This window comes from Eublepharis macularius, chromosome 1 (genome assembly GCF_028583425.1).
Source record: "Eublepharis macularius isolate TG4126 chromosome 1, MPM_Emac_v1.0, whole genome shotgun sequence".
Taxonomy (NCBI): domain Eukaryota; kingdom Metazoa; phylum Chordata; class Lepidosauria; order Squamata; family Eublepharidae; genus Eublepharis; species Eublepharis macularius.
Genome location: NC_072790.1, coordinates 32,514,268 through 32,538,733, shown reverse-complemented (window position 1 = coordinate 32,538,733; position 24,466 = coordinate 32,514,268). Strand labels below are relative to the sequence as shown.

General features: G+C 41.7%; 1 protein-coding gene across 3 annotated transcripts in view; it reads left to right on the top strand.

Annotated features, from left to right (window-relative positions):
• AGAP1 (ArfGAP with GTPase domain, ankyrin repeat and PH domain 1) overlaps positions 1-24,466 on the top strand; it is a 411,275-nt gene that overhangs the window by 33,738 nt on the left and 353,071 nt on the right. For 2 of the 3 annotated variants that reach the window (XM_054974599.1, XM_054974592.1), the window contains exons 2-4: positions 6,254-6,312; positions 12,087-12,174; positions 21,521-21,606. In XM_054974599.1, the coding sequence (XP_054830574.1) occupies positions 6,254-6,312; positions 12,087-12,174; positions 21,521-21,606 (233 nt within the window). Of the gene's footprint in view, positions 1-6,253; positions 6,313-8,438; positions 8,449-12,086; positions 12,175-21,520; positions 21,607-24,466 lie in introns of those variants that run through there. The other variant, XM_054974609.1, reaches the window with a different exon arrangement.

The following is a 24,466-nucleotide window of genomic DNA, read 5'->3' as shown; positions in this document are numbered from 1 at the left end:
TATGAGCTTTCGTCACAGCTCACTTCTTCAGGTACAGCTCGTCATGGTGGCACTGAGAATTTTGGGAGGTGGAAAAGTAGATTATAATCTTTATTTGGGATGCACAGTTTGCTTAGTTTGAAGAAAAAAGGTGGAGGAACCTGCGTTCGCTTAGAATATCCGTACTTGGGAAGACAAACTGTCCTGTACAGTAGTGGTTTTGAGATGAAATGTAATAAACAGAACTGTAGCCGTAGCGGCCAAAAAATTGAAAACAGCATTTCCTCTTTGGAGGGAGAAGAGAACTGCAGAGTTGTAGGCGTTTTTTCATTGGGCTAGAACCAGAAGTTCAGTGGGGAAAGTTTTTTTTTAAGTTTTTGTTTTTTAAATCCCATCTCTATCTTGGCTTGAAGCAGCTTGCGGTAGAAAGCATCAAAGCAATTGTGGACCTCAGTTAAGAACAGCGCCCACTTGTAACAAACCACAAAGTAAGCCATAGACTTAAACAGGGCTTTTTTTCTGGGGAAAGAGGTGGTGGAACTCAGTGGGTTGCCCTCGGAGAAAATGGTCACACGGCTGGTGGCCCCGCCCCCTGATCTCCAGACAGAGGGGAGTTCAGGTTGCCCTCTGTGCTGCGGTGTGGAAGGCAATCTCAACTCCCCTCTGTCTGGAGATCAGGGGGCGGGGCCACCAGCCATGTGACTATTTTCAAGGGGTTCTGGAACTCCGTTCCACCACGTTCCATCTGAAAAAAAAGTCCTGGACTTCAAAGCATCAATCAAAGGCGAACTTAAGAAAAGTGGCCTTGCACAGGTTTGGATCGGGGTTCTTTGCTCTGAGAAACTGTGGGTGCCACACTCGAAAACGTTGTGAGTCTCTTTGAGGCCAAATGGACCTATCTTAAAGGAAACAATGGATTGACCTTAAATAGAATTTTTTTAATCTACATAAAATAATAATAATTTGGGGAGCAATCCTAAGAAGCAGTCTACTCAGAAGGAAAACCCATGTTATTCACTGGGGCTTCTTCAGCATTTGAGGCATCAGCTCTCCTTATCAGGATGCCTTTTAAAATGAACATATTGTTTAAAATGATTTTCTTGTATATGCACTTGCCTTCAGTCACACAGTGAAGATCCTTGTGGTGGCAGCCGCTGTTGAAGCAACTTTCAAAAAATCTGTAGTCAATCAAAAGCCCTGGTGAGAAAAATCCCACTGAGCTTTGCCCACTTTCTAAAAACACTTAGTAGACTCCAGGAAAGGAGTGGTGGGCTCCATGTCACCCATGGGTGCCAGGTTAGGGACCCCTGCTTTGAACACTACACCACTTGACATCAACAGGGGAAATGTGGATAAAAAACTCTGCTTAATTAAGAGGCTCATTGAATGTCCTCCTTGAGAGAGTCTGCTTTTGTGTGTTGTATATTTCAGTTTTTCACATTGCCCACTGTATTGCATTTGCCCTATGAATGAGAACTCATTTACAGCATCTTACTTTCCCCCCAAGTCACTATAGATAAGGAAGCATAGCAATAGACCAGTAAGTATGATGTGAGCCGTTTAGAGACAGAGGTGCAGCAGTGCATTGGTTTATTGTTGCTATTGGATCTTTGCATTTTAGGCAATCAATGCATGAACCATCAGCCGGTGAACTAGCCCCTCCCCCACCTGCAACATTGCCTAAATCATTCGCGTTTTGCACAAGTTTGCATTTTGTTTGCAGAATGAGTGGATATTAGGAATATTAATTACAGGTCTGTCATGATGGTGCGCAGCGATGAACCCCACTTAACCCCAAATCAGATCTTTTAACATTTTCTAGTTTGGAACGAGTGTTTAATATGCTTGGAGAAATGGCTCTGTTTCATATAACAAAGTGGTGGGGAAAATATAGCATTCTACCATTGTTTAACTGTCTTAGTTATGGGAAGTAGCAGTTTGGAGTGTTGGTCCTCTTTTAGCTTGGAGATCAAGAGCCTGTACTATAGGGACAGCAACCCTGTGCAGTTTCAGCTGAATTTAAAGTGTGTGCATTGTATCTTTGCTTTTCTGTTTTGTTGCATTGAAAACAGAGGCCTTTCAACATTTTATGTGTATGTATGTAAAGTACCATCAATGGTTTTCAAGGCAAGAGATGTGATTTACTTTTACCTGCTTCTGTGGACTTTCTTGGTGGTCTCCAGTCTGAATAGTAACTAGGGCCAACCCTGCTTAGCTTCCCAGATCTGATGAGATTTGGCTAGCTGGACCATTCAGGTCAGGGTTAGACCTGACATAAGAATTGTCTTGGAATTTAATCTGGGGAACTCTTGCACTGTATAACATCCAGACAGTTGCCTTAAAGGAGATTTAAAAAAAAATAATAAAAACCTTTCATTTTAAGAGTATTTAATGAGTTCATTTGCTAATTCCACAGATTCATGTTTTAATTTTTTGTTACTGATGAATTCGCTTAATTTCAAGGACAAAGCAGTTCTTTGCTGTGTTGATGGATGTAAGCTTTTGGTTCTCACCTTGTTCTGCGCAGTTGGTGGTCCGTTGGTGTGCGCTATTGTAGGATTTTAAAAGTTGATGACACCAAAGCTAATTGCAAGAAGAGAAATATAGGGAGCAGCTAAGACTTACAATTCAGTAGTTTCAATTACATCTTTTTTCCAGATGCTTATTTAAACTTGGAACAGAGACACACGTGAGGGTGTGTGCTGTTTACAGTGAACTGTAGGGAACGGAATGGTTGTTGTATCAGAACTAGAGGTGTGCTTAAAGTGAAAATACTGAAGGGCTCCTGTACAGTTTCATGAAACGGCATGAATTCCAGCCTTGAGGATGCATGCTGTAAGAATTTGTGGCACACTGAAGAGAAGACAGGCATTACAGTGGGGTGCTTGTGAACAGGATCAATCTTCCCAAGAGCTTTTTTGCTTACTCACTAGTCTCCTGAATGTGTTTTATGGAAAAGCAGTTGTAGCAAGCATTCCCCATGCTCTCATCATATATATATGGCAGAGATGGACGAACAGAGTTGCTGTGTGGAAGGAGAGTGCTAAGGAATGATAGAGTACAGAGATATGGTCAAGTGAGCAAAGCCTGTTGGGGGAACTGAGGTCGGGAGAGAAATCGGAAGCAGTGATTCCAATAGCACGTTTTGGTACTGTATATATTGAAAAGGTTGGTCAAAACGGGCTTAATTATATTAGAACCAGTATATTGTTCTCATGGGGGGACTTTTCGTAAAACCATTCCGCATCTGTGTCCATTGGGCCTTAAGATAATCAATGATCTTTAAAATATTATAATGTAAATATTGCGATGGGTTGATTAAGTGGGTTAAAAAAATTAGGAAGGCTTATGTCAGAGCCAAAGTAGATGCCAGATGCACTGAAATATCCAGATGATTAAGAACTGAACTAGTATTAAGATCACTGGCTGGATTAAGTAAGGGAGAGAGGCCAGATGGCGCACATAATAAATTTTGTGCAGGCACAAAAATGTTGTGTTGTCATGTTGCATTGAAGCATGCTTCATTTACGTTTGTTACCTGCCTTTGACCAGATGGCTTCCTAGAGCTAGGGAGTGGCCACAAAGAATGCCCCATTCATCCCCCCTCCTGCCTTTCATGTTAATGTAGTCCACAACATCAGGAACCCCCCTTCAGCACATGAGGTGTTCTATAAGGCTTTCCGGGCCCTTGGTTTAATGTATGATGCAGAATTGTGCTTGGAGGCTAATATGGAGCAGTAGTCCCCATAGCCTTGGCAGTCCATTCCAAAAAGCAGTTCTTAGATATGATACAATTGTCTGATTAACCAAAAAGGGCTAGATTTTCTTTATGCAATGCAGCTATGTTTCCAAGCACAAATGTTCCTAGCAATATGCCTGATTTATACTATCCCCCCATCCTGTTGTTCTGTGCTGCAATGTAAATTTGTTTAAAAAATAAGACACAACAATTCCAAGAACTTCACACTGAGCGTAAAACTAGTTCTGTAAGGACTGACCAAAAGATCACACGGTAATGAGCAAATGTGGAGTTCTTCATAACTGTTCATTAGCCTATATGTTTAGTAAAAAAAAGAAGAGGAGGAGGAGGAAGAGGTTGGATAGAGAGAATAATGTTTGTGGACATCATAGAAAAACACAAGTTTGTAGTACTCTTAAAGTGGTGTATTGGAAGTACACCACTTTCATTACGCTGGTTGTTCAGCGCTGGTTATTCAGTACACTATTTCTATGGAACGCAAAAGTTTTTCATACATCCAGAGGAGTTAGCTGTGTTAGTCTGTAGTAGCAAAATCAAAAAGAGTCCAGTAGCACCTTTAAGACTAACCAACTTTATTGTAGCATAAGCTTTCGAGAATCACAGTTCTCTTCGTCAGATGCATCTGACGAAGAGAACTGTGATTCTCGAAAGCTCATGCTACAGAAAAGTTTTTCATTACATGATGCCCTGTTATTAGTACCAACCAAAATATCTTGAACTATTGCGGTATTTAAATCTTTTCTATGGACTAGCATGTCTACCGATGCAGTTTTCCATACATTTCAAGTAGGTTTGTATGTAGTCCACCCAATGTTGATTTAATGAATATCTTAAGGGAGAAAAAAGAAATTGTATCTTAAGCCACAGTGTCATTTAAAGAGTTTTAACACATTTTTCATTAATGTCTTTTTTGATGGCTTGTATTCATGGAAGCTTTTATCAGGGCATAATAGGATGCATTTAGATCCAAGGGCAAGCCATGATTTATTGTTTGGGGAATGAATCTTGGATGTCTTTTGGGTCTTGTTTCCCTCTACCCCCCATGGATCTGAAATTGGAAGATAAAACTACAAACTATGGCTGGTTGGGAATGCGAAAGAATTCAGTATCCAAGGAAAAGGCTTTTTGTGGTAGAAATAACCATAGTGTCACTGAGTTTAAGGGTTACATGGATTAGTGTCTTGTTTCATTTTGTTACATTGCGAAGGGATGCTTTCCTTAATCAGGTAGTTGAGAATAAAGATGCTTCCCGTGTAATGTTCTGGTACAAATGTGTGTGTAAAGTGCTATCAAGTTGCAGCTATTTAACCCTGTGGAGTTTTCAAGGCAAAAGACATTCAGTGGTGGCTTGCCATTGCCTCATCTGCACAGCAACCCTAGACTTCCTTGGTGGTGGTCCATCCATGTCCTAACCAGGGCAAACCCTGCTTAGCTTCTGAGATCTGACATGATCAGGCTATCCTGGGCAATCCAGGTCAGCGTTCTGGTACAAATAATCGGCGTAAAATGGCAATTGGGGAGGGGCTCATTTATCAGATACTTCAGGCCTTTTGCTGCTGTCCTCAAAGAATTAAGAAAATTGAGGAGGAAGTTTGAGAATACGCAGGGTTTAATAATAACAACAATAACATTCTTTTATATACTGCCCTTCAGGACAACTTAACACCCACTCAGAGCAGTTTACAAAGTGTGTTATTATTATCCTCACAACCTGTGAGGTGGGTGGGGCTGAGAGAGCTCTGAGAGAGCTGTGACTGACCCAAGGTCACCCAGTTGGCTTCAAGCGGAGGAATGGGGAATGAAACCCGGTTCTCCAGATTAGAGTCCTGCCGCTCTTAACCACTACAGCTGTGGTAAACGTGGCGCACTGGCTCTGGTAAGCGTGGTAGCAAAAGAAAGCTGCCATAATAGAGTGGTTTGTGTGCCACTGGAAAGCGAGGCCTAGAGACAAGGGTGTTCTTAGTACTGTCATGCCAGCGCTGTGACCTGGCTGGAACCTGGGTGAAGCCACCACCATTCTGTCATAACCCCCTTTCCCTTTGATGCGGGTGCAAGCAGTTTCAGGTAGGAAAGAGACAGGTTTTATGGGCAGTCCTCCAGTCTCCTAAAATCCACTTATCCTCCTGGCACTTTGTGGAAGGAGGGACTTTGGATGCCAAGGGGCGGCCAGTCTTTTCTAGTTTTGTCCTGTTGTAATGATGGAAACTACTCTGTACAGTTAACTGCTCCAAGCATCTTTGAGATGTGATCTCTTCGCGGGTGTTCTAAATACTTGGGCTTCAAGCTTAGGACAAAACCTGAGCAGCTTTCAACAGCCTCTGTAAGGATTCCTTTTAATTATATGTTGGCTCATTTCAGAAATGTGAGCTTATCTCTGGGGCAGGAGTGCACAGTCTTTATTGTTAAATAGTTTGGATCCATGGCTTACTTTTTCATGTCAGGATGTCACTTATAGGAAAACTTAATAGAGTTGTATTGTTAAAAATGCTTTATAAAAAATGTTCAATTTTACAGATGCCTTTGTAAATAGCCAGGAATGGACACTAAGTCGTTCTGTGCCGGAACTCAAAGTGGTAAGTAACCTTTCAGCATCTGCGCTTCCTCTTCCGTTTTGAATAAATACTTTGAACTAATATACGTTGATACTTCAAATGAAAGATTTGTTTTGTCTCACCACTGAAATATCATTAGCTATGAAAACATGAGATATGTAGTCTGTTTGTAAGGGGACCCAGCCAGCTACTGTGTACAGGCAAACAGCCTTCAATATGCACTGAATCAGAATTCTGGAAAAAAAAATCTTTTCCCCTTGGGTCAGAAATTAGTTTTAAATGGCCTCAAGCCAGGCATTGGAGCGGAGGCAAAATTCTGCAGTCTTTTCCTCCACAAGCAAGGCTGTTCATCTTTATTCTGATATTAAGTACTGAAGTCATGAAGCAATAGACCTCTGGGTTGGATCCAGCACAAGGACTGTGCAAGGACTGCCAATTTTTCCTGGCTTTCCTCTCCCCCCCAGTCTTTGCTAGCCCTGGTCAGGTTCGTTTCTGGAATCTCAAGACCCTTTCTCCTCTTCTGCTAGCCTAGCTCTAGGGCTTTTTTTCAGCGGGAACGCGGTGGAACGGAGTTCTGGCACCTCTTGAAAATGGTCACATGGCTGGTGGCCCCCCTGGCACGGAGAGCAATCTAAACTCCCCTCTGTCTGGAGATCAGGGGGCGGGGCCACCAGCCATGTGACCATTTTCACCAAGGGCGATTTAAACTTTTAAAAACTCCCCCCTTGTTCCAGCTGACCCAAAGTGATGTCATTGTGTGGTCCTGAGTTCTACCACACCTCTTTTCCACCTCTTTTCCCAGAAAAAAGCCCTGCCAAGCTCTACTTATAGAAGAGGCAAGAGGAGAACAATTTTTGCTCCTTCATCTTCCCCAATGCTGCCTCTCATCCTATGTGGCTATCATCCCACAAACCCAGAAATAAATTTTCCTGGGGTCAGAAATGGCTATTGTGGGGCAGGGAAAACTGGAAGACTGGTGACAATCATCGCTTTCTACTGATGGATTGCAGGATCCAACTCTTCGCTTGCCTCTTGCTTCTTGGCTTTGGAAGATGGCAGAGTTTTGAAGTTGTGGGACTTAAAAATGGATGAAAATCTTTCCTGTTGTTGGTTTGATGTGCTTCTGGTCTGTTCAGGTGGGAACCAATGACTGTACTGTTGCATTTGGTGTTCTCTAAATCCTTGTTCTGAATTGATCCTGTTCTTAGTAGAGTCCAAGGATTTAAGGTTCAGGCCAGGGAGAAAAACAAGAAGATAAATTTAATTTGATTCCCTGATTTATGCTTAGTCTCAAATACCATTTTTCTCGTAAGCCAACGTTTTAATTATAAATTCCTATTTAGTATTGGTGTTTGTAATGCCAAGTTACGTTGAAAGGGTCCACAAGATACTGGAAAAGATAATTCTGGTAACAAATAACATCAATATTGTTCCAGGCCTCTGATGTGGTTGCAATTAAATCTTTTCCTGCCTAGGTGCTGCTGTGCTATCGATTGTTTGATTCTTCACCTCAAGACACGTTACTGTTAATAATAGCATTGTGAAAAAACCTGCACATATTGTATTTGGATGTTTACCCTGAGCCAAATTCCAGTATATATCAGGGTAATAAAATGTCCCACACGTGTATGAACGCACGCACATGAACGTGCACTGGTTTCTGGTGGTTGAAATAGGTGCCTTTCATGGCTTCCAAAGCCTGTTTTGGAAGCCTTGGTTACACACGTTTTGCCTAAGGTGGAATGGATTTTTTTTGTGAGGTTGCTTTCTCTCTCTTTACATATTTAATAGCTCATCCCAGTTCTGTGGAATATTGCTAGGTCCTTTTTCTGTGAAATGAGGGAGGGGCTGTATCTCTCCAGGGGATTTAACAATGCTTCCCTTGACCTGTGTTTTCTGAAGAAACCCACGAGGTACTTTTTTTACCTCAGGATCCCCAGTACATTTATATTGTTGAGGAGGGTAAAAAAAAAATCGCAGTCACATCTAATAGCATTACCTCATGTGAAAGGCTTCTCCGGTTCTCAAAATAAGTGGTTATTTTTCTGAGGTTGTTTTATACACTAGCTACTTTTTTTGTTTACAGAAGGAACTGTAAGCAGTAAGTGGCTGTACTTTGGAGACATTGGGAGCAGGTCTAAGCAGGTCTACTTGGATGTAAGTCCCATTTTATTCAATGGGTCTTACTTTCAGAAAAGTGCTGCCAGGGAGGGATTTCACTTCAGATGCTTGGCAAACAGTTGCCAGTAGTGTGTGTTGTGTGGAACCTCACGTTGTGAGGCATTTCCTGTCCCTTAGCTGTAGACTGTGTGAATTTTTGTTGAATGAGCAAAATAGGGATATGAGAAGAACAGTTCAGTCAGGGGCTGGCTGTAAGTGGCTGGACCGTGAGCCGCTCTCCTGCATTATTTTAAGATTTAAAGTTCAAAGTAAAATTTGTATAACAAGTTGTAAACTGAAAAATATTAAAACCCCGCCCCAAACTTCCATTCACCCTCCTGCCCAGCTATTCCCAAAGCAACCATGTGGGAAAGGAGAAGAGAGTAGGTGTAGGAGTTGGGGAAAGAGGGAAGACGTGTAATTCACCTCAAGTACATTCAGTATTAAATTGCACATCTTTCTAAACATGCTGACCAAATACTTTAAATCTTCCATATGCCTAGCTTTTATTTAACTGCTAATTTGTGGGTGGAGGTTGTGTAACTTTCCTTTTCTGGAGAGTAAAGTGTTAACTACAGTAGTTGCCTTAAAACACTGACTTTGGGAGGGGGCTTGGACATAAGGCTCCAGATCTCATGAACGCCGCATAGTATTATGTTTGCAACACAGAATAGGAGAGAGAAATTCAGAATACAGTTGACATGCTTCTGTCCTTCCCACCAGAAGGCCATCATGTGAGTGTGTCAGATCACGTACAGTAGTCTCAAATCGATAGAACCATCTCTCTGATGTTTAGTATTGTCCATCAGTCCAGATCCAAAGAGAATTGTTAGTTGGATTTTTTTAGCGTTCTGTTCCATTGTTTGAGGCTTGTATTTGCAATCTGGCTCTTGTGTTCCACTTAAGGCATAGCCTGTCAGGAGCATGCCCTGCATGTGGGCTGAGGTAAAAGTACCTTTTCAACTTCAGGTGTGTGACTGGTCCCAGGTCACCCAGCAAGCTTCCATGGCAGAGTGGCGATATGAACTTCTGCACCACCCTGGCTTCCCAATTACAGTTTTTTAATCTTGAGGTTATTTTTCTCAATAAGGTTGTTTTATGCGGGTGAGGTAAAATTGCTACCTGCTGTGAATGTAGCTTATTTCATATTTGAAGTTATCACTGACATTTATGGTTGGAGGGTGCTTAGGTTATGCATGAAAGGAAGCCTGGATGTCTCAAGTTTTTGGAGAGCTCCAGCTCTGTCCTTCCCCCTCTTTTGTTATCAGAGCATGCACTGCCATCAGCCTATGACATACACCTTGACTATGCCTTAGAGTGCACTTCACTAATGTTTCATTGAATAGAAGGGGTTCTTTCATTTGAGCTTTCAGATTCTTAATGAAACTTTGGGCTCACCATAACAAGGTTTCAAACCTTTGGTGAGGAGTTGATCAATATGACTGGGGCGTGATCTGAAACGGCCATGTATACACCGATGCCCCCTCCCCCAATCCCAGTTCATTGTGACCATTCAGCGTCGAGGTATTATTTTTCACTTATAATTGGGCAGCATTTGGCTATTTTTTTTTGAAAAATAGACATTTAATTGGATACTTGTATTTTCTTTCTTCATCATCATGGCTTCTGTATAATCCCAAACTAGAACTGCACAGGTTGAATGAGGAAAAGACTTCCATAGCTTTTCATAGCTAGAAAATTGCTCACCCCTCCCTCACCTGGGCCCATATTTTCCCGCCAAAACTGAGCTAGGGTTGCCAGGTCCAGACTGGGAAATTCCTGGAGATTTGGGGGGGGTGGAGCCTGGAGAGGGCAAGGTTTGAGGAGAGGAGGGGCCTCAGTGGGGTATAATGCCATAGAGTTTACCCTTCAGAGCAGCCATTTTCTCCAGGGAAAACTGGTCTCTGTTGCCTGGAGATCAGTTGTAATTCCGGGAGATCTCCAGCTACCAACTGGAGGCTAGCAACTCTAAGGGGAGCACTTCTTTACCTCAGTTCTCTCTTCATTACTATGGAATTAGGACAACATCTTGCTCTAAAAGTTACTCTTTTTTTGGTCAGTTGCTTTGGTTTTTTTCTGCCTCAGACATTCAAATTCTTCATGCTCTATCATTGATGATTAAAAAGAGAGGGAGAGGGGACAATTTTAATAGACTTGTTTTTCTTTGGCGTTATCTCTGAGAAAGCCTTATTCAAAAACATGCCAACAGTGGCACTAAAATGGCTCAGAGAGATGAGCTTTGGCCTTCAGGTTCTTGGGCTACTTTTCCTCTGCTTAGACGTGTCAGTTGTAGTCATTATGTTACTTCAAAACTTGACAGAAGTTTCTGCCAGGATTTGGGATTCTTGATTTTCATGTGGATTATTGCCCTTTCTATGTTTGCTCTCTAGAGGGGTTGATAGTACGGTTGTCACAGAGGTATATTTGCTTTCTCTTTTTCCTCTTGACTCTCTGCCATAGTGGTTAAGAATTTCTCTGAGCATTGCAGCACAAATCTACTTTTGTACAGTTCATTTAAAAATAGTTATAAAATGACTGTTTCCATTATCTGTCCTCATACACACATACTAAATTTAACAATGTCATTCCTGCTCTCAGGGGCTCAGTTACAGGGAGCTTTCATGAGTTCCTGTGTTAAACGTAAGCCTCCTTGAAGGATTGTGTTGTGTTCAGAAATAGCTGTATGAAGAAGCAACTCTTATTATGTACTCAGAGTTTATAGATCATTTGTAGCATTTTAAATATTTATTTAATTATTCAGAAGATTTTTAAAAATTACTTTTATGTCGTTAGTTGCAGATACCATGTTTTATTTAAAAAATATAATAATAATAAAATAAATATATATGGCATAACTTTAGTTTGTTCTGCAATCTTCCATAAATTGCAACATTAATTTATACACATGAATACAATTTTTAAAATCTTTTTAGCAAAAAGGCTAATTTTGCCTATGGCCACAGGAGCGTTATCCGCGCAGTGATGTCACTTCCTGAAAGTGATGTCGTTGTGCAGGCCGGGAGTGTATGCGAAGGGAAAAGGTGAAGGTAGGTGCTGGGCCTCTGACATCCTGCCTAGGAGGTTGGGTTACCTGGCAACCCTACCACTGTGGATTCATTCTCACCATTTTAAAGTGTTTTTAAATGCTTTTTTAAAAATGACAGAGAACTCCCCATCCTGCACCTTTTAAAGTGCAGAACAAGCTGTTTTGGGGGCACTTTAAAAGATGTAGGGTGTGTTATGGGGTAGGGGAGAGCTCTGCTCTGTGGCATTTTAAAACACTTTAAAATGGCAGCAGCGAACCTGTGGTGGTCACGGGTTTGCCATCACCTTTATTTTAGCTCTTAAATTGGAGCTTTTTGCTTGTAGTAAATATTTATTGCTAGCAGTGAACGTGATTGCTGTGAACTTCTGTTTTTGGTGTGGGTGGGCAAGATTTCGTTTAAATATCCATAGATCCAGAGATTCAGTTTATTATTAGGTTATCATTTGAAGTAATGTATATGTTGCAGATGTCTTTTTGATCAACTTTTCTATTATCTTCTTAAAGCATTATTAAATTGCATATTGAGATTTTATGCTTAATTTAAATTTAAAACAATTTAAATTTAAAACTTGTCTCTTTATTTTCACAGGGCATTGTGGGAAATCTAGCTAGTGGGAAATCTGCCCTTGTACATCGGTATCTGACTGGAACCTATGTCCAGGAGGAATCGCCAGAAGGTACACCAACTAACCCTCTCTTGGAAGCATGTTCTTACGGCCGTTCTTAATTCTGTACACGGGCAGTTAGTGGTAGTCGGCTGCACTATATTAGTACACAGATTCCAGTTATTCAGGATATCTTGTTAGCGATAAGTTAAATAAAAAGTAAAACTTTAAATGCACGCCTTAACATAATCTTTAAAAGGAGCAAACAAGTAAGCTGATACCTTACATTGTTTCAGAGACCACATCTTGTCACAAGAGCTCTGTTTAGAAAGCTAGCAGTCCCCAGAAGAATATGGGGAGGGGGGGGAGTTTCTTCCTCCTCCCCTGTTTTGTTTTTAAATTCTTTACCCAAATGAGCAATTTCCCTAATCTGTTTGCAAAATTGACTTATTCTAAGCTGCTTGTCAGAATAGTTATAATTGCACTGTGTTGTTAGTATTTCATGTGGTGGCACTGAAGACTTCTGAGATATAATTTCAATACCACTTCTTGCCTATTATTATGACTTATTATGACTTATTCTGCTAAACTAGAGAGGATTATTAAAAATGAACCTGTAGAAACAATGTGTTGCTGAAACGTACGTAGGATTTTAAATTGAATTCAGATGAATAACTCACAACTTTGTGATTGTATGAATCATAACATCATCGTATTAAGGTAACATTCACTAAAATTAATATCCTGATTATTTTTATTCTCCTTATGAACTTTTAAATCCCACTGAGACACTGAATTTCTGGTTCCTTCTTTTCCTTACTGGCTGTTCCATTCTTTGCAGATATGGATGCAGGTAACTATATGTTCTCTTCATGGCAGCCCTTGTTTTGAAGAGAGGAAGCCAAGCTGTTTGCCTTAGTTTCCCCTTTGTTTTATGTCTCATCTCGTCATCCTTTTAAGTTCTAAACGCATCTCACTTTTGTCACTCTGTAGATGTCTCTTAGCAATAGTCCGTATGTAGATTTCATGTGTTTGTAACCCCATCTGTTTGAAATTAACACTGCCCAGAATGTTCTTTATCTTTGATGCTTAACAGTATTTCTGTGAGCTCACAGAGACCCTTTGGTCTTTACTGAGAGCCCACGTCCCTCCCCTCCTGTCAGCCAGTGAAGTTGGATTTCAGCTCCATTTGTCCTTATCCTCAGGAGTCTACCCAGAAAGAATGGAGTGAGGGGTGGGGGGATGGTACGAGCCCTTATTGTATTCAATATTGACCAGTGGGTGGCCACTGGCCAGTCTTCTTGGTAAGTGTGGCATGTGCTGTGTTGCTCCCCGCCCCACACACATCAAGCTGCTGTTTTGCCTCTTCTAAATCAGGTGCGGCATAGTGCGAGGGGCAGGTCCTGACTCTTCCACAGTCCCGTCCTGGGCTCCGCGGCTGTCCATTGGAGCCGCAGACCTCTGCTCCTTGTGCCATTGGTGGCATGAATGCCACCTGTGCATCTAAGTAGATCCACGTCTGCAGAACAGATGACTTTTTCTTTCACGAGGGTTCCAAATTCTGCATAAGTATACCAGCCATGCCAAATTTCATGCCCTTTAATTTAATCATGTCAAACATGAAATACAGGTTAGCATTTGACAAATGCATTTCATGACATGGGTGTCGGCTTACAAAAGCTTCTGTCACAATACACTGGTGAGTCTCCAAAGTGCCATAAGACTCTTGGCTCTTTCGGCTTGCAGCAGACTAACACGCCTACCCCTCTGAAGCTTGAAGCAGAGGGTTAAAAATAATAGAACTGTGGAGAAGCTCTGGTGGGTTGTATAAAGGTAGAACATTATGGAGGAAAAATAGAGGTCCTTAACCTTGCTGAGACTGGGAGCTTTTTTTGGAATCTGAAAAAAGCTCCCGTCGGCTATCATGGGGAATCCGAAGCTTCTCCATGTACATTTTTATAATAATGGTTTAGTTAATTGAAACATTTGTGGGGGGCAGAGGGAAATAGAGGCTTGAAGTTTTTGTAATTCTAAGAAAATATCCAGGTAATAGTGCAATTGTCTGAGCTTTCAAAGCTGTTGAAAAACAATTGTAGAGGATAGCTTTTGGTACCCTCTACAATGGGGGATTGAGGATTCAGAAGCCAATAAGCATGTGGAAAGCAGATTTTATTGGATTTCTCTGTGAAGGTATTCTGGATATCAGAGGTGATTTGGGCCAGAGGTTGGCTTGGTTGAGACGGGGAGAGCAAAATCCTTTGCTGTCTTTCCCATCCTTCTCCTTTTTCCCGATCAGTTCTGGTTCATGTATATACTTCTTGCAGAGAGGTTTCCTATCCCCCTCCCCTTTCCTTTTCGTAGTAGAGGAGTTGTTGTGGCAAAGGAGTTTCAGGACAGTGGAGTCAAGTTGTGAGCTTAGGTCCCTGTTGCACTAGAAGCTGAGACAACCATCCCAACTTGTGGAAGTTGGCTAGAATTTGATGCTCTTTTTCCTCTGTCCGAGTGGAGAATAGTGTTAAGGTAGGAGTGGAAGGTGAGGTGGCCAAAATAAGCAAGAAGCGTAGAAAAAGGGGAATGACGGAATGTAAAAAGTGATAATGGAGAGTAGAAAAGGAAGGACTGTGAACGGAGCAAAGGAAGATTGGGTGCCACATATTGATGGGAGCCAGGGTGCCTGTGGACAGCATGTTTGGGGGATCATAGATGCAGAACTGTGCCTAGGATGCCATATAGTCTGTTGGCCGCCCTCTGGAACTATACAAAATAATGATTTTGTGTGAACATGCCTATTGGTTGGATGATCTATGTTCTGGTTGAGTAAGTTTCCAAAATGTTTTCACACAAGATACTGGATTGGAGGAGGGTCATATGGCTCTGTTCCCATAGTCTGTTTTTCAGCCTTTTGCTATTATGTATTCTAAATGTTCTGTCTGTTATGAAATCAAGAAAGTTTGTCCCGGGAGTATGAAATCAGGCATGAAGAACCTTCCTTTTGTGGAAGGGTAGAGCTATACAAGATTTCAGAACGATAAAGCTGTGGTTTCTCACTGCCAGAGTAAATCAGTAAGAGCCAAAGTACGGACACATGATTCGGCCTGTATTCATCAGGGGAGAAGAGTTGGCAACTGCATGAGCAGCACCCAGTTGGTGAAGGAGGTGGGCATGCGTGGTAAACTCCTGCTCCATTAATCAGCATGTACGTGGCTTTTCCTATAAAAAACATAGGAGCGGCACACGAAGGTTATCTTAGCTACGGATCCCAGTCCTTTCCCTTTAAACCATTTAGAGCCATGTTTCCATGCATGGATGTGCCTCCTTTCCACTCCTCTGGTCCAGCTCCAGAGGACCTCACACGCTGATCCAAGGTGGCATGCATGCTGCCAGCTGTCCCCCTTGGGATATCTTTCCTCTTCCTTGCTCCTCTCATCTTTCTACTGGTCTTATTCCCACACTTTTCCTCCTCCCTCTCCTTATCCTTTGGCCCCTTCTAGGTTGCCTGGCCCGGCCTCCTGGAGACCTTCCCTTGCTCATTTGCCTTCCTCTTGCAGCCCTGCAGAGAGGAGAAGACAACGCCTAAGGCTCAAGTCACGCTGTGAAGTCACCCCCACCTACCCCAGTGAACTGGTCAGACCCTTTGTTTTAAAAGCCTTCACTGCATCATGTGGCAGTGCCCTCCCAGCCCACTCGAGGTATCAGTGTTGCCTCTCATCCTGTAAAGGCACAAAATGAGCCAGAAATGCAGCCTGTGCAGCCTGTGTTTGAGGTATAGGGGCAAGCAGGGGAAAGAAGGGGAACTGAGTTGAGGGACAAAGGACAGAGGAAGAACATGTAGGGTCTGAAGAGAGCAGTAAGTGAGGAGGAAGGCAAGGCATTTGTGCTGAGGAATGGAGGGAGGCCAGGCCTCCCACGCAGTCCCTTTGCTGTTACTGCTGCCAACCCGGGGCTATTCTGGCAATAGCTGGTTTTGCCCCCTTAGGCCCTGCCATCCAAATATGGTCTTCTTCTGGAGGCTGGAGCAAGTATTGGAGGATGGCGTGGTCTGCATTCCCTGTGTGTTTCCCTAGGATTAAGCGCGGCCAGTCATGATCAGCTTTGCAAAAGGCAGGGGCCGCAGTATTGAAGGTTAGAACTTCCAAACGGAGCAGACCAAGTCTGGCATCCCAGCAGCGTCTGAAGGGTATCTTCCCTGGTTTCACTTTTAGCTACATAAAGACAGAATTTCTTTTGAGAATGCTTTTGTTGTCACAGATTGTCATGAATAGTTTTGGTTCGGTTCTGTCTGCACCAGCCACTCCAGCTGTTAGATAAATGGTCAAGCGAATCTCGGCACGCAACGTCCCAGCTGACTTTCCTTTCCTTTGTAGGCTGATGTTCTGCCTCCTTTGCCTCTTTTCTGTCTTAGTTTACTAATGAGAGGGGGATGTGATTCTAGAACATTTTCCTTCTATAAGGAGAAGTTCATGTATCAGGAAGCTTTGTTTTTCTGACCACGACACTTTACAGTGGATATTGTGTTTGATTTGCTTTGCCGTACATTTTTTTCTTACCTGGGGATAATTTCAGCATATTAAAACTAGAGTGTGTGGTGCCTGAATATATTGGCTTCGAGAAATGGGATAGATGCTTGTTGGCTTTCAGAAGTTGAGCCTTGTAAAATATGAGGAAAATATACGTGTTATATGCCATTAAGTCGCCTCTGACCTATGGCAACCCTATGAATGAAAGACCTCCAAAACATCCTATCATTAACAGACTTGCTCAGATCCTGCAAACTGGAGGATGTGGCTTCTTTTATTGAGTCAACCCATCTCATTTTTGGTCTTCCTCTTTTCCTACTGCCGTCCACTTTTCCTAGCCTTTTTGACTTTTCCAGAGAATCTTGGCTTATCATAACGTGACCAAAGTATGTATGACAGCCTCAGTTTTGCCATTTTAGCTTCTAAGGAGAATTCAGCCTTGATTTGATCTAGTACCCAGTTATTTGTTTTTTTGGCTTTCCATGGTATCTGCAAAACTCTCCTCCAGGTATATTATTGAGTTTCCTAGTATTTCTGTCTATGGAAAATACAGTCTGAAACTGAGGTTGTGGGAGTTCTGCGGCATAAGTAATCTGAGATTGACTGAACTAGCACTGTGTGCTCTCTTGCCCCCTCAGCTGATAATGAGAAATGATTGCGTTTGACAACATTCTCCTGAGATTTTGTTTTGGTGGCAGGCATGTTATACACTGGGATTTGCCTTAAGAATCCTTCCTGACTGCTCATTTTGAGCTGAGCAGCTGTTTTTAAAATACAGGAAATTGAATACAGGTTAGGCCTACCATAGATCACTCAATACTCTTCTGAAATAATTAGTTTGAAAGGTGCTCGCAATAAGCTCTCTTTGTTTCATTAACACCACACCTTAGGACATGGGGTTTTTAATAGGCAAGGCATTCTTCTCGCTGTTCATCAATTCCAGAAGGGCTTGTGATCTGGAATACTAGGGCAGCAACCTTTTCCTTACCTTGATTCACGCCCAAGTTCAAATTGCTAACATCAGCTTTGTTGCTGCTGTGCAGATGTGGGAAAGTTCCACTTCAGTGCTATGCTTATGGTCTAAGCATAGCAACCTGAAGAAGGTATTGGCAGGTCCAGCTAAAATCCTGCATAGTATTGTGATATACTACTGCATCTATTCTCAACATCAAAATAATTAATCTCTCTCTTCTTTGGTTGTAACTGTAATGAAGCCTTCAAAAGTTGTAGTAATGCTTTTTCAAACCTACGTAGGAAACATTTATCAGATGAATCTGATTGCTAAAATGAAGTACCAGGCATTCAGTAGGGTGCTCACTTGCAATAATATTGGGAGGAGGGGTTCATATTCTGTCTTGATTTTGATTGTAAGTGACGTGAGTGGCTTCTCTGCCCGATTGTAAATTGTTTTGGTAGAAATGACTCACCATCAAACACTGAGTTAAAAGGAAATCATTCTGTGTTTATTTAGAGTAGTAGGATATTTATACTATTATGCACTATGGCCATACCTTTAAATATGTGTATGTTCTGTCACATGAGCATTTGCTCTCTTTAAATTGAAGGGACTTAATAGGTATGATGTTTTAAAGATGCACACTAATTCGTCCTAAAATCTGTTGCCAAGGTTTTACTGATAGCGTGTATAGAGCCCTGATATCAAAATCTTATTCCAGTGTAGCACCAGTTCTCTTCCCCCTCCCCCCTTCTTCCTCCTGGAGCTGAGATTTGTAATTTCTATAGCAAATGACCAGGTAGCATTGAGTAAGCAAAGATAACACAAAGTTGTTTGGTGCTTGTAGGATGTGGATATCTGCACGTGTGATCTGCTGCTGATCCAGCACATATCACGGGCTCAGCATGTGATCGCCCACATGTGATTGCCACCTTTTACCTTGAGAACTTCCGAGTAATTCCAAAATCTGCAGTAGCATATGACCTTTTTATTAAAACCAGTCAAAATACTACACAATCTGCTTTGAGTGCTGCCTGAGAAGTGGTATATAAATATTTTAAATAACGAGATAGCAAACATTCGTGCTTCCCAGAACTCTTCATGAGGTCGAGTATTTGATTAAAAAATAGGGGGTGGGGTGGGGAGGAAAATGATCATTAGTTTGTTGTTTGGAGGATCTTGGAATGCGGAATGTGTTTAATTGGATCAGATTATACTGGGTGCAAAACAGGTTTAAAGGCACACCAAAGACTGCTAGAGCAGAGAATGAAAACAAGCCACTTTCCCTTTGAGAAAAGCCATCCCGTGTCTACCTAGCACTAATAGGAACACTCACATCCTTTGTAAAGCAGAAGGAAAACAAGGTAGAATGTATATTTTAAGAAGACTGAGATATTTTACGTAGTATACTAGCAGTGCAATCCTAAATACATTTGCTTGGTACTAAGCCCAGTGAAGTAGACCTGAGCAGGATTCTGAGTACATCTGCTTAGGATTGCTGTCGAGGTCAGTGAAAGCTAAACTGAATAGTATTTGATATTGGATAGAGGGAATGTAAGTGGCATAGACAACCCCCCTTCCCGCCAGGTTCCTTATACTGAACTTCCAGCCTAATAAAGACTTCTTGTAAACTTGGGAAACACGCTCACCTTTTAGTGTGTTTGGTCTTAATTGCAGATGTAAAAGTTCTGAAAACTTTTGAAGCCATGGGGAGAAAAAGATTTTCAATATTAGCAGGGTATAACTCTGCTTAGGGCAGAGTGCCAGTTTGGGAGTTTTGTTGGATTCAGCTCTGTTGCTGGCAAAGCAGGTAAACCAGATAGCAAACAGTACCCCTTTCAAGTTTATGAACTGGTCTCTCTAACAGGGTGAGGAAGGCTCCAAACTTGGAAGCCCTGTAAGGTTGAAGTTCCCCATCTGCTTCTGGTGGCCCTTGAGCCGAGGTCATTCAGTGTGATGGACAGCGAGGAGGAAGAGCTTGCTTTTTCTTTTTCTATTTGTATTGCATTTCTGTGGATTATAGTTAAGCTGGTTTTTAATGGTATAAGCTGCTTTGAGTCCCATGGATGGGGGCGGGGGGAGTGGAATGTGAATATTGTAAGTAAATTAAGTCCCTCATATTTTTTTTTAAAAAATAATATTTATCTCCTGCCTTGATCCCCACTTGGGATCAAATCAGCTTCCAAATATAGAAAACTATCATTTAGACAATTAAACAAAAGTAAACATGTAACTGGAGTGTAGTTATATATTTTTATTTCATTCTTTTGCAGCAAGATGCTACCGCTTACAGTTTTTGCAAAAGAGATAGGATTGTTAATAGGGATTTGGCTTTGAACAGTAGATTAATATTGAGGACTCGTTTCAGTTGCCGAAGCCAGGAGGCAAAGAAAAATCACTTTGTGGCTGAAAAGATCCAAGAGTTTACCACACAGAACACAACCTCTTTTACAGTATAGTAGAAAAAACACTTTATTGCATTTAAACTGTTTCTAGAAACCCCAGCCTGAGGAACTCACTTTCCGAGTTCAGCAGTACAAGAGTCAGTTGTTGGCTGTGGCTTGTCTGCACTGGCATTTTTTTTTCACTTTCTTTTTGACAAGTCTCAGAATATGCAATACAATTAAATCCATTTATAATTGGAGTGTTTTTAAAAGTGTAAAAGGAGAGGCAGCTCCAGATTTCCCAGTGAAGACGATTCCAATCTGCGTCAAATACTGTGTTTGACTGCAATGTAGTATAAGTGTAAAAATAATTGGGAATTGATGCTCCCCACTTTTCAGTTCTGACGTGTATACTAAACATTCAGTGTTGCCCCTTTAACTCAACTTATAGGAAAACCTATTTTTTTAAAAAGCTACATACGGTTACTTCTGTTCTTACAGAGTACTTGAGAAACGAGCAAAATAGTTAGTGTTTAAATGAAAAATGTGGTGAGTACTAGACAAGTAAGGCAGCCTACTTAGCCGGAGTAAGACCCATTGTGGTCAACGGGATGTCTTTTATGGGAGTGGACATGCGTGAGTTTGGATTGTAAATTACGTTATGTTGTTTAGAATACAAATCAGATAGAAAGGTTAAAGCTCCAGCCCTACGTGTTAGATCCATTTGCTTTATGTAATTATTTTTCATATGAGAGCCTCCCAGTGCAATGCAAATACCTTCACATCTAGAGGGGCAGTACTGTAAATCCATCTTGAAACCTTATAAATGTAGTAATCACTGTGAAGTTTGTCACACCAGAGACCCTTGACATAATTTGTCTTCACCTTCAGTCTTTTGTGAGAAATAACATGGTGTCTAAAAATACTGTTTGGCTATAAAGAAGAATAGTCTTGCAGCAGCTGTGAATTTTCGTGCTTGAAGTATAGCTAGGAGGGAGTCCCTTGGGCCCGACCCCTTTTGTTCTTGTGCTAAATACATTCCTTGCAATACAATCTCCCAGAGCAAACGAAATACTTAAAATTTACCAACAAAAATGACAGCAGTCACTATTATTGTAAGTAGTCTTCTTTTTGTCTAACATGTGTCTTAGCATTCCAGTAATCTTTTAATAGTGAGATACCAGTTTCATGGTGTTTGTTTTGCTTTATGGAACTGGGCTTCTCTTGATGAAAACTGAATGTATTCTGCATGGTGTTACAAAGGTATTTAGAACAGCCAGCCTGTTCTGTTAAGTTTCTGGAAAACAAATGGTTACTCCATATCAGAAGTGCTGATATCAAACTAAAAATTGGATTGTTTGCATTACATTGAGATAGCAAAAGGTTGGAACTTCATTACTTCATTTGACCAAATTATAAAGACACGTTTGACACAGCCCTCTGCAGCGAAAGTTTAACTTAGTTTTAAGTCTGGGAGTGCAGTTTTCCTCAAGGAAAGTCTTTAAAATATTTTATTATTTGGGGGTTTTAACTTTTCCATAATTAGTTGTTTTGTGTGACAGGTGGAAGGTTCAAGAAGGAGATTGTCGTCGACGGGCAAAGCTACCTGCTGCTGATCAGAGATGAAGGGGGACCTCCAGAGGCACAGGTGAGCACGCTCAAATGCCTTTGACAAAAGTAAAAACGGTGATAAATTCAATATGGCTGTGTCAGTGTGCCGATTGAGTCAGTGAAGTGAGTATGTGATGCTTTTGCTGGTGTGAAGTGAGGCATGGTATGGGGAAGAAGGGACTGTAGGCAATGGCGATAAAGTAAAGTCAAGACTAGTTTCGTTACTATGCTTGTAGTATAGGATATTGGGCAGAGCTGTGGGTGTCGCATATTGTGTCACTAGTGCCCCCCCACCAGTGCCCTTGCACTAACGAATTGAAAGTGTGACCCACCACTCATGGCCAGCCCCATTACCCCGTATTATGCTCCCTTTCCTCTTCCCTTTCTTTACTGATGGGGCCATCCAGGGCCATCCATCCCTGGGCTGATCAGTCAGAGATCAAGGGGAACACTGTGACGTATCTGACTCTAGTATTCCTATTTCTATGCTCGTTCCCACATTCTGCATCCAAACTGAGCTCCTACCCTCCAAGTTGTCGCCTATTGGGGATGGCCAGGTCGGTTGGCATGGACACCGGCGTGCTTGTTTATTTTTACCACAACACAGCTGAAATCTTCTGGATGCCCCATGAACTGAAGTGGTGTGAAAGACAGAGACTGATCAACCAGCCGTCTTCTCAGTTTAGGGAGAGTCTGGTCTTGAAGCCCTGATGAAATAAGATACCTTGCAACTAATAATACCTGTATGCAGGGCTTTTCTTCTGGGAAAAGAGGTGGTGGAACTCAGTGGATTGTCCTCAGAGAAAATGGTCACATGGCTGGAGGCCCCGCCCCCTGGTGGCCCAGCCCCCTGGTTGCCCAGCAGCACGGAGGGCGATCTCAACTCCCCTCTGTCTGGAGATCAGGGGGTGGGGCCACCAGCCATGTGACCATTTTCAAGAGGTTCCGGAACTCCGTTCCACCACGTTCCAGCTGGAAAAAAGCCCTGCCTGTATGGCAAGCATGTGTGTGTATACATACTGAAGAGGGGCTGTCAGCCAAAGGATGGTACAGTGCACAAATTACATAGGAAGATGCGCCCAAAGTTGTACTGAAAGAGAGAGTATAAATGTGGTATTAGTGAATCTTTTATTTCTATGTTAGTCTTATTCATGGAGCTTCAGATCCCATACTGTAATGGAAAGTTCTTCAGAGGAAAACTTTTAAGGACCTCTTGAGCTCATTGGGGTTATAATTCATTACAAAAATCTGCTCTAGTCATATAATAACAGTAAGGTACATAAATCAATGATGTGAAAAAACTCATAGTATCACATTCCAAATACATAAACTAAAACGTGTTACATAGCAGCAGCGAAGCAGATGAAGAATGATTACGACGAATCTGATAATTTTCACATCTAAATGAATATGTCACTAAATAATAATATGGATAGCCTGATTACCAGAGCTGGTATCATTCAAATGGTGTGTACTTGTGATTGGTTGATTCAAGGAAAAACATGACTTTTAAAGAAGGAATTGAGAAGACTGAATATAAACGTTCACATTAGTCATTGTTGAGAAAAAAGGGCTCTTTACTATGAGTGTGCACCAAAAATGGGGGAAAAATGGCTGATCTGTATCCAGGTTTCAAGGATACCAAAAAAATTCAGTATCCTTGAAATTTAGTCCAGAATCTCTAATCTGGTTTATCCAGCTATTATTCCCTATGGGGGATACTGGGGGGGGGGAGATTTTTTGAGCAAGCTCTACCAAATTTACATAAAATCTACTTCTTTCTGTCTACTAAAGACCCCCCCCCAAAATTTTTTTCAAGAAGATTGGACCCCTAGGTCCAGTTCTGTGGGGCCCTGAATAAGGTTCCCCCAGCTACTGTGGGGGAAACATTTCCAGGGCTTTCCAGGTAAAAAGAAACTCGAAGCAAAGGCAAACTCCTGGCCAAAAGCTACTCTCAAAAGCAAGTCCCATTCAAAATGCAAGGTGAGCCAGCAAAGACCAACAGAACTGAACTACAGCAAAGGAACCAGAGAATGCCAATGTCAAACCAAAGAATCCTCCTGAACTGAATGTGGGTGTGTGTGTGGGGGGGGGGGGGGGGATGTTCCAAGCATGTGCAAAACCAGTGTATTTTCTGACAAATTTAAGACCAGTCAAAATTGCAACGTTAATCACAGTTTAAATGTTTAAAAAATATACTTTGTTCATTAATTTAATTTGAGATCCAGCATGACGTGGTGGTTACAGTGTTGGACTAGGGTTTGACAGGGAAATCCTAAGCAGAGTTACTGCAGTCTAAGTCCATTGATTTCAGTGGGCTTAGACTGGAGTAACTCTGCTTAGGATTTCACTTTGAGAGACCCGTGTTCAAATCCCCCTCTGCTGTGGAAGGTTGCTGAGTAACCTGAGGCCAGCCACATACTCTGAGGCAATCCTATCTCACAGAATTGTTCTGAGGAAGGAATGGAAAAGAGAATGATGTTTGGGTTGCCAGTGGGGAGAAAGGCATAGTATAAATGAACTAAAATAATACATTTAGATAAGACTGCAGATAGCAAGTACTGAATAGCAAATTTGCTTCGCTTAAGTTTAAAGAATAGCTTTCCTTTTATTAACAAAGTTAGCATGAAGTCTGATCAAGATGAGTAGCCATGTTAGTCCGTCTGTAGCAGTGGAAGAAAGCAAAAGTCCAGTAGTACCTATAAGATTAATAAAATTAGTGTGAGGGTATGAGCTTTTGTGAGCCACGGCTTTCCCTTTCTACTTCATTTTCCGTGGGTGAGTAAGATGAAGTTGGAATGCGGATGAGGGTCTGGCTCCCTTACGGTCCTCTCTTGAAGAATAGGCATGGTAACTGCTTATATAAACAAAATGAAGAAAGATTATTGCAAGCAGAG